Source organism: Petromyzon marinus, chromosome 1 (assembly GCF_048934315.1).
Source record: "Petromyzon marinus isolate PM22_M1 ecotype Great Lakes invasive population chromosome 1, UKy_Petmar_22M1.pri1.0, whole genome shotgun sequence".
NCBI lineage: Eukaryota > Metazoa > Chordata > Hyperoartia > Petromyzontiformes > Petromyzontidae > Petromyzon > Petromyzon marinus.
The window spans coordinates 11,954,046-11,967,443 of record NC_133667.1 but is presented as its reverse complement, the minus strand read 5'-3'; the positions used below and the strand labels follow the sequence as shown (position 1 = coordinate 11,967,443).

The 13,398-nt window shown below is 53.9% G+C and overlaps 1 protein-coding gene across 3 annotated transcripts in view; it reads left to right on the top strand.

Moving 5' to 3' along the window:
* Window positions 1–13,006, top strand: part of LOC116943122 (ras-related protein Rab-3C-like) — a 30,364-nt gene extending 17,358 nt beyond the window's left edge. For all 3 annotated transcript variants that reach the window (XM_032955703.2, XM_032955710.2, XM_032955718.2), the window contains exons 2-5: window positions 8,577–8,805; window positions 9,196–9,314; window positions 10,279–10,403; window positions 11,813–13,006. In XM_032955703.2, coding sequence (XP_032811594.1) covers window positions 8,578–8,805; window positions 9,196–9,314; window positions 10,279–10,403; window positions 11,813–12,000 — 660 coding nt within the window. In that variant the 5' untranslated portion in view covers window position 8,577 and the 3' untranslated portion in view covers window positions 12,001–13,006. The remainder of the gene's footprint in view (window positions 1–8,576; window positions 8,806–9,195; window positions 9,315–10,278; window positions 10,404–11,812) is intronic.
* Window positions 13,007–13,398: the final 392 nt, after the last annotated feature.

Sequence of the window (13,398 nt, the reverse complement as noted above, 5' to 3'; positions counted from 1 at the left end):
GTGACTATTCGTAGCCACGTCCATCGTGAGAGGGATTACCGGGTGAGAGCCTGAACCGGGTGTGAGAATCCTGAACCGGGTGAGAGGAGCCTGAAGCTGTTATTTGACAATGGATGGTGCCTTGTTGCTGCCTTATGAGCAGTGGTGCAGCTACATTCCGTCAATAAGGCCGCATAGAGGCTTCTGTCTGGGCCTCTGTCTGGGCCTTTCCCTCTCTAGGCCAGTGGTTCTCAACCGGGCGGGGGTACGCGAACCCCTGGGGGTACGTGGCAATGTCCCAGGGGGGGGTTGGGGTGGGGCTACATGATGCGATTTATTTAACGTGCCTTAGGCTGTCGCATTCCTTGTGCTGCGTATGCGTAACGTTACCGATGTTCATTATATCCGTACGTTTATTTCTCAGAGCAATGTTGGGGGGTCATGGCAAGGGGGGGGTTACTACTCGGTTGAATAAAAACAAATTCAGCAAGGTGGGTACAGTAGCCCACACAAGGTTGGCAAACAGTGCTTGAGGCCTCTCTCTCTCTCTGTGCTACCAAGAAGGGCCAGTCTACAAATGGTCACCGATTTACTCTGCAGGGTGGGCCAAAAAGTCAAGACCCGCACACATGGGTTATTTTCCATAGATTTTTAACACCGGTACTAAAACATTTGAATTGATTAATATCTATTTTTATTTCGATTTAAAGCTTTCGTGACTGCAAGGATTCATCTTCTTTGGTTCTTTCGGTAAAGTCACGCAGAATGAGAATAAGATAATAAAATAAAACAATAACATTCTCACGACGTTTCGGCCACAACACAAGTAGCCGTCCTCGGGTGAAGAAACAGGACTGTCCAGAAGACAGCGCTTGAGTGAACCCTGTCAAGCTTGACAGCGTCTTTTAAGCTGTCTTCCTGTGTGTGTGTGGCGGTGAGGGGGGAGTCACCTCTTCACATCTGTAATTTTACAAAACGCGTCGAAGAATGAACGACGCCCCCCCCCACCCCCCGGAATGAATTGAGACGAAGCACAATTGTTGAGTGTTCAAAGTTTTTGCACCCCGTGACCTTTGCAATTCGAGCAAAAGTTCTAAATTCATCTCGAAGGAGAGTTCGCGAATCGTGTCGACCGTGCGAGCCGTCGGGTTCGACGCGTAGCAGCGGGAGGCTTTCGCTCACCGATATTCTCCATTTCAAAAGAGGGTTTTTTGGTTTGGAGTCGCGCGACCTCTAAACGTTGCGTCGTCAAACCCCGCCGCCGCCCGGCACGGCCAGTTCAGTGCGTACACACGTTTTGTCGCGCAAACGAAACGCGGCCAATTCGTTGCTAGTCTTAGCACGAGCCGCCTGTGTGGTTGCGGAGTAAACCCACCGCAGCGTTTCTCCACAAGTCTGGCCGTCCGTCCGATGATGCCGGCCGTTGTGATTTACCGGCGAAACGTCACGGCAGCCCGAATTGTGAACGTTGTTGTGGGTTCAATCCCCACCGCGAGCGGTGTGCTGTGCTTTGCTGTGCTATTAACGAATTGGCACGTTTTGTTTACGTGACAGACCCTTACTAATTGGCCCTGCGTCGTGTGGTGGTGAGTTTGATGACACGCATTTATGTTTACGTTGTATAACCCAATGGGAGTTCGGTTTGAACGTTTGTTATAATAAATGAAATGACCCTCTGCGATCTGTTAAACTTTATATTAATACCCCCCCCCCCCCACGTGTCCTGACTTCTAGGACTTCCCTGTGTACGTGTTTCCCCTTTCAAGGCCGCAGACGGTGATATTTGACGAACGTGTTGTGAGTTTTTATTTGGCTTTTGTCCGCGCGCCTGTACTGATCCGGGCGCCGGTCACGAATGTTGACATGGAAGTAGAAAGCGGAACAAACACTGAAAATGTATCAAAAAGGAGGCGCGTGCTTTTGCGTATTATTACACTATGTAACACAATTTTTGTTCCTGGGTAGTAAGTGTTAGTTCGTTTATTGCTTATGCCTAAAAAGTATAGAAAATGGCTATTATTCCCCACAAACTTTGCTTTTGTGACCAGGACACTGATATTTAGAAATTTACCTATTTTCAATGAGAAAACGGGCGATTTGGTGTCTTTTCGTTCACAAAGTCAGAAAAAAAAAACATATTAATCAAAATTAACATTTATTTATACTAAAGTAATACAAAAATGACTACACAAGATTTAGAAGTGAGTAGTTCATATTCCTTGGACCTTTCGGTAAAGTCACGGAGATAGATGGTGACGATCGCTTGTGTTGTGATAGAAACGCCGTAGTTTTTATTTTATTTTACTTTAATTTTTTCTATCTTACGTGACTTTACCGAAAGATCCAAAGAATATGAATTCCTGCAGTCACGAAAGTTTTAAGTAAAACATTTTAAGTGAGTAGTTTTTCGAGATTTACGGTTATACTGTAAATCTCATGTTCTCGTTATACTGTCCTTGGTAGCGGCGTGCAAATTCCAGTAAATCCTGGTGGAAGCGCTCGCCTTGCTCCTCCGAGTACGCTCCCATGTTCTCCTTGAATTTATCAAGACGAGCATCAAGGATATGGACTTTGAGGGACATCTTACAGCCCATTGTGCCGTAGTTCTTCACCAGAGTGTCAAACACATAGTTTTCGACCTTGTGATTGCCCAGGAAGCCATGAACCACTGCGACAAAGCTGTTCCAAGCCGCTTTCTCCTGACTAGTGAGCTTCCTGGTTGCACTCCAGGATCTTCTTTATCTGTGGTCTGACGGAGACACGGCCGGCTTTGACCTTTGCCTTGGACAGCTTAGGGAAGAAGTCTTGAAGGTACTTGAAGGCTGCCGACTCATTATTTACAGCTCTGACAAATTGTTTCAAAAGGCCCAATTTGATGTGCAGTGGTGGAATCAGCACCTTCCGGGGGTCCACCAGTGGCTCCCACTTGACGTTGTTCCTCCCCACAGAGAACTCGGTCCGCTGTGGCCAGTCCCGCCTGTGGTAGTGCGTCTTGGTGTTTAAATCTTTTGTAGTAATTTGTTATTACTTTAGTATAAATTCATATTAATTTTGATTTATATGTTTTTTTTCTGACTTTACGTGAACGAAAATACACATTCGCCCGTTTTCTCATTGGAAATAGGTACATTTCAAAATATCAGTGTCCTGGTCACATAAGCAAAGTTTTTTGGCAATAATAGCCATTTTCTGTATTTTTGAGGCATAAGCAATTAGGAAATAACACTTGCTACCCAGGAACAACAAAAATTGTTACAGTTTTATAATCGCACGTCAATGGACTATTCAGAATCGGAAGTTTATTTCATGCTGAGTAAAGCCCATGGAGCTGATGGACAAATGATTGGCAGCTGTTGTTGGTGGTGGTGCTGGTGCCACAGTAGGGGGTACAGCTGGTGGTGCATCTACCGGTCATCTCAGTCAGCCAACCCACGACACCTGTGTCTGTCCCGAGACCTCCTGCACCTAGCCTGGTACAGCTTGTGGTGCATCTACCGGTCATCTCAGTCAGCCAATCCACGACACCTGTGTCTGTCCCGAGATCTCCTGCACCTAGCCTGGTACAGCTTGTGGTGCATCTACCGGTCATCTCAGTCAGCCAACCCACGACACATGGGTCTGTCCCGAGACCTCCTGCACCTAGCCTGGTACAGCTTGTGGTGCATCTATCGGTCATCTCAGTCAGCCAACCCACGGCACCTGTGTCTGTCCCGAGACCTCCTGCACCTAGCCTGGTACAGCTTGTGGTGCATCTACCGGTCATCTCAGTCAGCCAACCCACGGCACCTGTGTCTGTCCCAAGATCTCCTGCACCTAGCCTGGTACAGCTTGTGGTGCATCTACCGGTCATCTCAGTCAGCCAACCCACGGCACCTGTGTCTGTCCCGAGACCTCCTGCACCTAGCCTGGTACAGCTTGTGGTGTATCTACCGGTCATCTCAGTCAGCCAACCCACGACACCTGTGTCTGTCCCGAGACCTCCTGCACCTAGCCTGGTACAGCTTGTGGTGCATCTACCGGTCATCTCAGTCAGCCAACCCACGACACATGGGTCTGTCCCGAGACCTCCTCCTGTCAGCGAGTCTTCAACACTTCACGTGCACCTAGCCTGGCACAGGCGCCATGGTGACGTCACCGTCACTTGGTGTCGAATGGCGGGGTTATTGGTATGTTGGTGCTGGTGGTGCTGGTTGTAGCCTCAGAAGCGGTGGTGTTGCGGCTAGCGGGGCGCGCTATGGACCTGGCCGCCCGAGTCCCGCTCAAGGCCCCAACACAGGTGACAATTATCCGAACAGGTCCTGGGCCTCCTCTAGGTCGACTCGGCCTCAAATGAGCATCTGGTGCTCTGTGTAAACGCTGCTACTCTGGAGACACGGGCGGCCGGGCGTGGTGGTGCTGGTCACCCACACTCTCGTGTGCCGTGCCGGCCTTCGTAGGTGCTACTCGCTAACAGCACTTGCCCCTCCCCCCCCCCCTTCAGGCTGTTAAGCGCTGTCCTACCAGACAGTCTCGCTCCCTTCACCTGATGAAGGCCGCTTGTGTTGTGGCCGAAACGTCGTGAGAATATTATTGTGTTATTTTATTTTATCAATTTATTATTTTATTCTCATTCTACGTGACTTTACCGAAAGAACCAAAGAAGATATACGGGGGATCTTTGTCTTTGTGCGCGTGGTAATGGGATCTGGGATTGGGTAAACGGCAGAGTCTTTGTGTCGGAGAGCGAGCAGCATCAATAATGCAGGGTGTACTCCATTACGCTCTCGTACACACACACACGCACTGCGGACGTGTGACTGTGCGTGAGCGCGTGCGTGCGTGCGTGTGTCGCACGACGCTGCCGTGCCGGCCAGGAGTTTTATTACTATATATGTAAGTGATTGTTTACCTTTCCTATTCTTTGCACTCCTATCGTGTTTTTTTGTATTGTTTGTAGTTATAACGTTCTGACCCGCCCCTACTGAGTGTGTGTGAAAAAAGGAGCTTCATAGCTCATCAGATTCCTCCAGTATAAATAGATATATTTCTGATTCATAAGCGATCGCTGACAGCACTTGCCCCCAACAGTCTGTTAAGGCTGTACGGGGTGGTATTTGTATCACATCGCACAACGTGGTGTGTATCACCCTACCCATGCAGTGAGTACTCTGTGTGGTGTGATGTGCGTCTCTGTAATGTACGTATAAGCAAAGGCGGCCCGGCGTGGTGCTGGCCACCCACCCCCTCGTGTGCCATGCCGGGCCTTCATCGGTGCTGCTCGCTAACAGCACTTGCCCCAACGGTATGTTGAGGCCATACGGGGGATCTTTATCTCTTGTAATGAGCAGAGTGTCGCGTGAGTGCCCCTACGTGGGCATTTGTATAGGAAACGGTGGCCACAGAGGGATGCTTTGGTAATCGTCATCATGGCTGTAATCACCACTGCCAGAGTCCGTTTTGTCTCGATGATCGCCGCATTGTCAGAATCCTCCGCATCGCCTTCGCCGCCATCATTTTAACGTCACTGTCGTTCTCATCGTGGCCCCCGACGTTAACGCCGCCGCCGCGTGCTCGCGCGCGCGTGCGTGTCGCGCAGCGCGCTCGACCGTCGCGCCACCGCTCGCCGTATTTATGCGTCCAGCAAGCCCTCGTCTTAACGCGCCAGCGGCGGGCGCGTTCCTGAAAAGTGCCGCCCTCATTTAGCGAAAACGTTTCCCCGTAACTTAATGTGAGCACGGTGACGTTTGGGCGAGATACGGCGCACCGCTACACGCGGCGAGATGGCGGGACGAGTAACCGAGGCTACACTGCCTCCGCCACCGTTGCCATATCGCCGTGTCGTGCCGCTCGCAGCCGTGCAGCTCAAGAAAGTAGTTCCTCGTCGGCTGCTCAGAAACCACGGGATAACGGTGCGCGCGATAACGGTGCGTTATGACGCGTTGTAACGGCGTGCGCGCGTCCCGTGCTACAGCGTCTCGCGTTGTAACGGCGTGCGCGTGTTCCACACGGTGCCAAGAGTGTTCCCGAATGGGAGAACGGTGTTCCAGAGAAAACGCGTTGGTATCGTGTGAACACCGCCACGCGTCTAAGTGAGGACTCGCGCCTTTGCACGCGTACACACACGGAAGAATTTCAGAACCCTGGTCGTCGGCTGCCCTGTTCAGCACCCTGGTCAGCGACCGGGTCATGAACCCTCTCTTGGGACATCTTCACGGCCAGGTCCCTGGCCAGGCTGCCAAGTCGGTTTTAACACGTCGGCTTTTGCGACCAAATATCATCCATGACCTCTATTGTGCGGGCTGCTAAGTGTATTTAAATGATCGTTTTACAAAGCTATAAACTAAACTATTTAGTTATGCCAGCTAAGGTCTACTGAGCCATGTAGTTCTTTTTCAGTAGCGACCTGGCCACAAATGATTGCTCAAGCAAGTGGCTTATCATCGTCACGGGGAAATTCACAGCAGTGGCCAAATACTCTGAATGCGTGACGTTGATTCTAAATGTGGAGGAGGTGGAAACAAAACGGAGGACCCGGAGAGAAAAAAATCCACGTGGCCATGGGGAGAGAGACCACACGCAAACTCAAAATATACAAACGGGCATCGTCAGGGTTGGGATCGAACCCATGACCTCCTGCATACCAGGCGAGGGAGACAACATCTCCTAGCCACCGCGCTTTTATTCAACAGCGACGGCGGTCTTGGTCAGAAGGGGCCGGCGGGTACGGCGTCACGACCAGCGACCCACCACCCCCCCCCCCTCCCCTTTGTCCGCGTGGCGTTATGTCCAATCGATCCAACGACGAACACGACTCTTTCGGGGCCGTCCGAATATATATTTTTTCAGATTTCTTTTTAAAACATTCAGACTTAACGTGAAAATCGGCGGCACGTCCCCCTAGACCGAATAATGTCTGCGTCTCTCTCTCTCTGTTTCCGTCTGTCTCACGATGTGAACATGCAGTTTCATTGAGGCGTGCTGTGTTGTTGTTCTCCTCCTGGTGCGGTCTGGGACGTTGTTGTTGTTTTGCTGCCTTTCCCCCAAGCTTGGAATTTGGTGTCGAAAAATTGGCATGAATTATTTACTTCATTACGCAATTTGTCGTCCGCTCCCCCCCGGCACCTCCGATTTTAGCACGGTTGGCTACGTTAAGCACATGTACATATACTTTACTTTTAATTTATTCTGTGACTTGCTTAGCCGCCCCATACTTTACACTCTTAAAACAGTTGTTTTTGTTTCGTTTGCTGTTGTAACAACACTGATCCCGTGTCCCACCCCTGTTACTGGACATTTGTGTACAAAAATAAATATATAATGCTTCTCATAAATTAATTCTAGGAATATAAATACAGGGGGCTCCTCTACTTACAAACGAATTAGATTCCAAGAGGTCTGTTCGTAAATGGATTTGTTCCAACTTTACTCCTGTCAATTCCAAACAAGTTGTACGGCATGTACACTAAACACGGGGCATGGCTTTAAAAGTCGTATAATCTCCTGTAGATGTAGATGCCAATGGTTCTTCACGTTCTGCAGATGTAGATGCCACTGGTTCTTCACGTTCTGCAGATATAGATGCAACTGGTTCTTCACGTTCTGTAGATGAAGATGTCAATGGTTATTCACGTTCTGTAGATGTGGATGCCACTGGTTCTTCAAATTCTGCAGATGTAGATGCCAATGGTTTTTCACGTTCTGTAGATGTAGATTCCACTGGTTCTTCACGTTCTGCAGATGTAAATGCCACTGGTTCTTCACGTTCTGCAGATGTAGATGCCACTGGTTCTTCACGTTCTGCAGATGTAGATGCCACTGGTTCTTCACGTTCTGCAGATGTAGATGCCACTGGTTCTTCACGTTCTGCAGATGTAGATGCCAATGGTTCTTCACGTTCTGCAGATGTAGATGCCACTGGTTCTTCACGTTCTGCAGATGTAGATGCCACTGGTTCTTCACGTTCTGCAGATGTAGATGCCACTGGTTCTTCACGTTCTGCAGATGTAGATGCCACTGGTTCTTCCCGTTCTGCAGATGTAGATGCCAATGGTTCTTCACGTTCTGCAGATGTATATTCCACTGGTTCTTCACGTTCTGTAGATGTAGATGACACTGGTTCTTCACGTTCTGCAGATGTAGATGCCACTGGTTCTTCACGTCCTGTAAATGTAGATGACACTGGTTCTTCACATTCTGCAGATGTAGATGCCACTGGTTCTTCACGTTCTGCAGATGTAGATGCCACTGGTTCTTCACGTTCTGCAGATGTAGATACCACTGGTTATTCACGTTCTGCAGATGTAGATGCCACTGGTTCTTCACGTTCTATAGATGTAGATACCATCAACGTCACCTATTGCATGGCGGTTGAACTCACGACCCTCGGTCCGAAGAGGCAACTGGACATATGGATAAGGTTTGTTCATATCTCTGAGAGTTTGTAAGTCGAATGTTTGTAAGTAGATGAGATCCTGTATATAAATATCTATAAATAAACATCAAGTGAAAGAGCTTCACAGCTCTTCGGATTCCCTCCGGTCTACACCAACGATTTCCGAGCGCTGACGATTCCGATGCCTGACCATCGGCGACTTGTCCCGGCGTGCGTGCGTGCGCAGCATGGCGTCCGCAGGGGAGAGCCGCCAGGGGGTGAAGGATGCCGCCGACCAGAACTTTGACTACATGTTCAAGCTGCTCATCATCGGCAACAGCAGCGTGGGCAAGACGTCCTTCCTGTTCCGCTACTCGGACGACACGTTCAGCTCGGCCTTCGTCAGCACCGTGGGCATCGACTTCAAGGTGAAGACCGTCTACCGTAACGACAAGCGCGTCAAGCTGCAGATCTGGGTGAGTGGGGGTGAGGGGGGTGGGGGGGGGGCAGGGAGAGGGAGGTGGGGGGGGGGTCAGGGGGGGGGGTCAGGGAGGAGGGAGATGCGTGGGGGGAGGGGCGGAGTCGCTTGGGGGAGAGAGGGGATGGTGTGATTTTGGAAGGTAGAATGACAGTGGTGGTTGTGGTTCAATGGCAGTGGTGGGATGGTGTGGTGGTGGTGGTGGTGGAGATGGTGATGTGATCGTGGGAGCGAGTGACGGTATGGTGGCAATGGTGCCGTGGCGGTGGTGATGGTGCTGTGGTGGTGGCGGTGGTGGTGATGGTGTGCTGGTGGCAGTGGTGGTGATGGCTATCGCGATGGTGGCGGTGATGATGGTGCGACGGTGATGTGCCGATGGGGCGAGCAGGACACCGCCGGGCAGGAGCGCTACCGCACCATCACCACGGCGTACTACCGCGGAGCGATGGGCTTCCTGCTCATGTACGACATCACCAACGAGGACTCCTTCAACGCCGTGCACGACTGGTGAGACAACCCCCCCCCCTCTACCACCGGCGCTACCGGAACCGTCACCGCTGCCACCATCACCACCGCCACCACCGGCTCTTTCACCACCGGCACCGCCAGCACCATCAGCACCGTGAACATCACCGCTACCGGTCCCATCACCAACGTCATCAATGTCGCAAGCTTCAGCACCATCGGCACCAGCACCACCAATAATCCGCCATGAGCTGTAACGTCACTACCGTCGACATTATCACCGTCCTCGCCGCCATCATCATCCCCGCCATCATCATCATCATCAGCAGCAGCATCATCTTCTTTACACCACCGTGAGGTGTGACGTCACCATTCACATCGGCACCGGCGTCGTCACCGTCGTCACCGTCGTCAGCTGTAAAATCTCCACTGCCGTCACCGCCGCGGCCACCACCACGACCCTGAGCTTTCACGTCACCGCCATCGATGCCCGCGCCACTGACCTGCGTTGTACGGTGCTGGCGTTGACGACGACGCTGATGCCACCATCATTGGAATTGCTGACAACAACATCGATTGATTATGATGATGATGGTTGCGTTGCTGATGCTGCTTCTGATGCTGCTTCTGTTGCTGTTGCTGCTTCTGCTGTTTCTGTTGCTGCATCTTCTGCTACTGCTGCTGTTGCTGCTGTTGCTGCTTCTTCTGTTGCTGCTTCTTCTGTTGCTGCTGCTTCTTCTGTTGCTGCTTCTGTTGCTGTTGCTGCTCCTGTTGCTGCTCCTGTTGCTGCTTCTGTTGCTGCTTCTGCTCCTACTTATGTTGCTGCTTCTGCTGTTGCTGCTGCTTCTGCTGCTGCTTCTGTTTCTACTTCTGCTTCTGTTGCTTCTGCTGTTGTTGCTGCTGTTGCTGCTGCTGCTTCTACTGCTGCTTCTGCCGCTTCTGCCGCCGTCGCCGCCCTCGCCGATGCCAAACGCCGCCCCGTGCTGCTTGCTTCCGCGACGCACAGGGCGACGCAGATCAAGACGTACTCGTGGGACAACGCCCAGGTCATCCTCGTGGGCAACAAGTGCGACCTGGAGGACGAGCGCGTGATCGCCATGCAGCGCGGCAAGCAGCTGGGCGACCAGCTGGGTTCGTGTTTACCCCTACCCCCCTCGCGCCACCCCCCCCCCCCCCCACGTGGCTCTCTGTTTACGCCCCCTTTTTATCCATTGGGGCATCGAATCCGAGACGTATTGCATTGTGGGGAGACCGCGCCCCCCCCCCCTCCCCGTGAGACGCACTGCATCATGGGTAGGCTGTGCCCCCCTTCCGCCTGTGAGACGCACTGCATCATGGGTAGGCTGTGCCCCCCCCCCCCGCCTGTGAGACGCAGTGCATCATGGGTAGGCTTTGACCCCCTTCCGCCTGTGAGACGCACTGCATCATGGGTAGGCTGTGCCCCCCTTCCGCCTGTGAGACGCACTGCATCATGGGTAGGCTGTGCCCCCCCCCCGCCTGTGAGACGCATTGCATCATGGGTAGGCTGTGCCCCCCTGCCGCCTGTGAGACGCACTGCATCATGGGTAGGCTGTTCCCCACTTCCTCCTGTGAGACGCACTGCATCATGGGGAGACGGTGCCCCGTATTGCACTGCGTCAGCCGGCGGCTGTGTCTCAGGTTCTCGCGGCCTTCACATCTTCATTGTCGTCGTCGCCATCATCAACCACCCGATGTTATCGTCATTACGGTCCATGTGACCCCCCTGTCACCACCACCACCATTGCTATCATCGTCACTATTGTCACCGCCACCACTGTTGTCACTGCCAACCGTGGAGCGTCATCACCAGGTGACCCCTCACCGCGTCCCCTAAATCCTGTGCCATTACAATCGCCGAAATCTTCACCTCTGCGTTTTTTTCTTGACCTCCCAATCCCTCCCACCCCTATCATCCCTCCCACCCCTCCCACCCCTCCCATCCCTTCCACCCCTCCCACCCCTCTCACCCCTCCCACCCCTCTCACCCCTTCCACCCCTTCCACCCCTTTCATCCCTCTCACCCCTCTCATCCCTCCCACCCCTCTCATCCCTCCCACCCCTCCCACCCCTCCCACCCCTCCCACCCCTCTCATCCCTCCCACCCCTCTCATCCCTCCCACCCCTCCCACCCCTCTCATCCCTCCCACCCCTCCCACCCCTCCCATCCCTCCCACCCCTCTCACCCCTCCCACCCCTCTCATCCCTCCCACCCCTCTCATCCCTCCCACCCCTCCCACCCCTCTCATCCCTCCCACCCCTCCCACCCCTCTCATCCCTCCCACCCCTCCCACCCCTCTCATCCCTCCCACCCCTCCCACCCCTCCCACCCCTCTCATCCCTCCCACCCCTCTCATCCCTCCCATCCCTCCCACCCCTCTCATCCCTCCCACCCCTCTCATCCCTCCCCCCCTCCCACCCATCTCATCCCACCCCTCCCTCCCACCCATCCCACCCCTCCCACCCCTCCCACCCCTTCCTCTCTCTCCCCCCCCCCCACACCGCACGCACCACCGGCGCAGGCTTCGAGTTCTTCGAGACGAGCTCCAAGGACAACATCAACGTGCGGCAGACGTTCGAGCGTCTCGTGGACGTCATCTGCGAGAAGATGGCCGAGAGCCTGGACACCGACCCGGCGCTCGCCAGTGGCAAGAAGAGCACCCAGCTCACGGACACCCCGCCCCGACCCGACTCCAACTGCGCCTGCTAGGGGGGGGGCCACTGCCCCCCCCCCTCCACCCGCCCCCCCCCCCCCGCCACCCGCCCCAGCCGCCCCTCTCCCGATCCCACAACCGCACGCTCAGTCGCGAACGAGGGCGGCGACTCCGTTGAGTTTTTAGTTTTTGACCAGAGGGGGGTCGCCCCGGGGGGGTCGCTCGGGGGTGGGGGGGGGGTTGCCGGGGGTTGCCGGGGGTCGTCGGGAGGGTTGCCGCAGGTTGGGGCTTGGAGACCGGACGAGCGACATGGCGCGTGCGTGCGTGCGTCACGGCGCTCGTGAGCATGTGGCGGGACCGGAGTCTATCCTCCGGGCACGCACGCGGCACGACGCTTACACGCTCGCTACGGATGGCTGATTCGCGCACACTGCACCACACACGCACACACTGCACCACACAGACACACACTGCACCACACACACACTGCACACACACACACACACTGCACCACACACGCACACACTGCACCACACACGCACACACTGCACCACACACGCACACACTGAACCACACACACACACGCACTGCACCACACACACACACACTGCACAACACGCACTACACCACACACACACACACTGCACCACACACACACACACACTGCACCACACACGCACACACTGCACACACACACACACACTGCACCACACATGCACACACTGCACCACACACACACACACTGCACCACACACGCACACACTGCACACACACACACACACACTGAACCACACACACACACACTGCACCACACACACACGCACTGCACAACACACACACACGCACTGCACCACACACACACACGCACTGCACCACACACACACGCACTGCACAACACACTGCACCACACACGCCCACACTGAACCACACACACACGCACTGAACCACACACACACACACTGCACAACACGCACTGCACCACACACACACACACACGCACTGCACCACACACACACACACGCACTGCACCACACACACACACTGCACCACACACACACGCACCACACACACACGCACTGCACCACACACGCACTGCACCACACACACACGCACCACACACACACACACTGCACCACACACGCACTGCACCACACACACACTGCACCACACACACATACACTGCACCACACACACACTGCACCACACACACACACTGCACCACACACACACACACCACACACACACACTGCACCACACACACACACTGCACCACACACACCACACACACGCACTGCACCACACACACACACTGCACCACACACACCACACACACACTGCACCATACACACACACACTGCACCATACACACACACACTGCACCACACACACACTGCACCATACACACACACACTGCACCACACACACACTGCACCACACACACACACACACTGCAC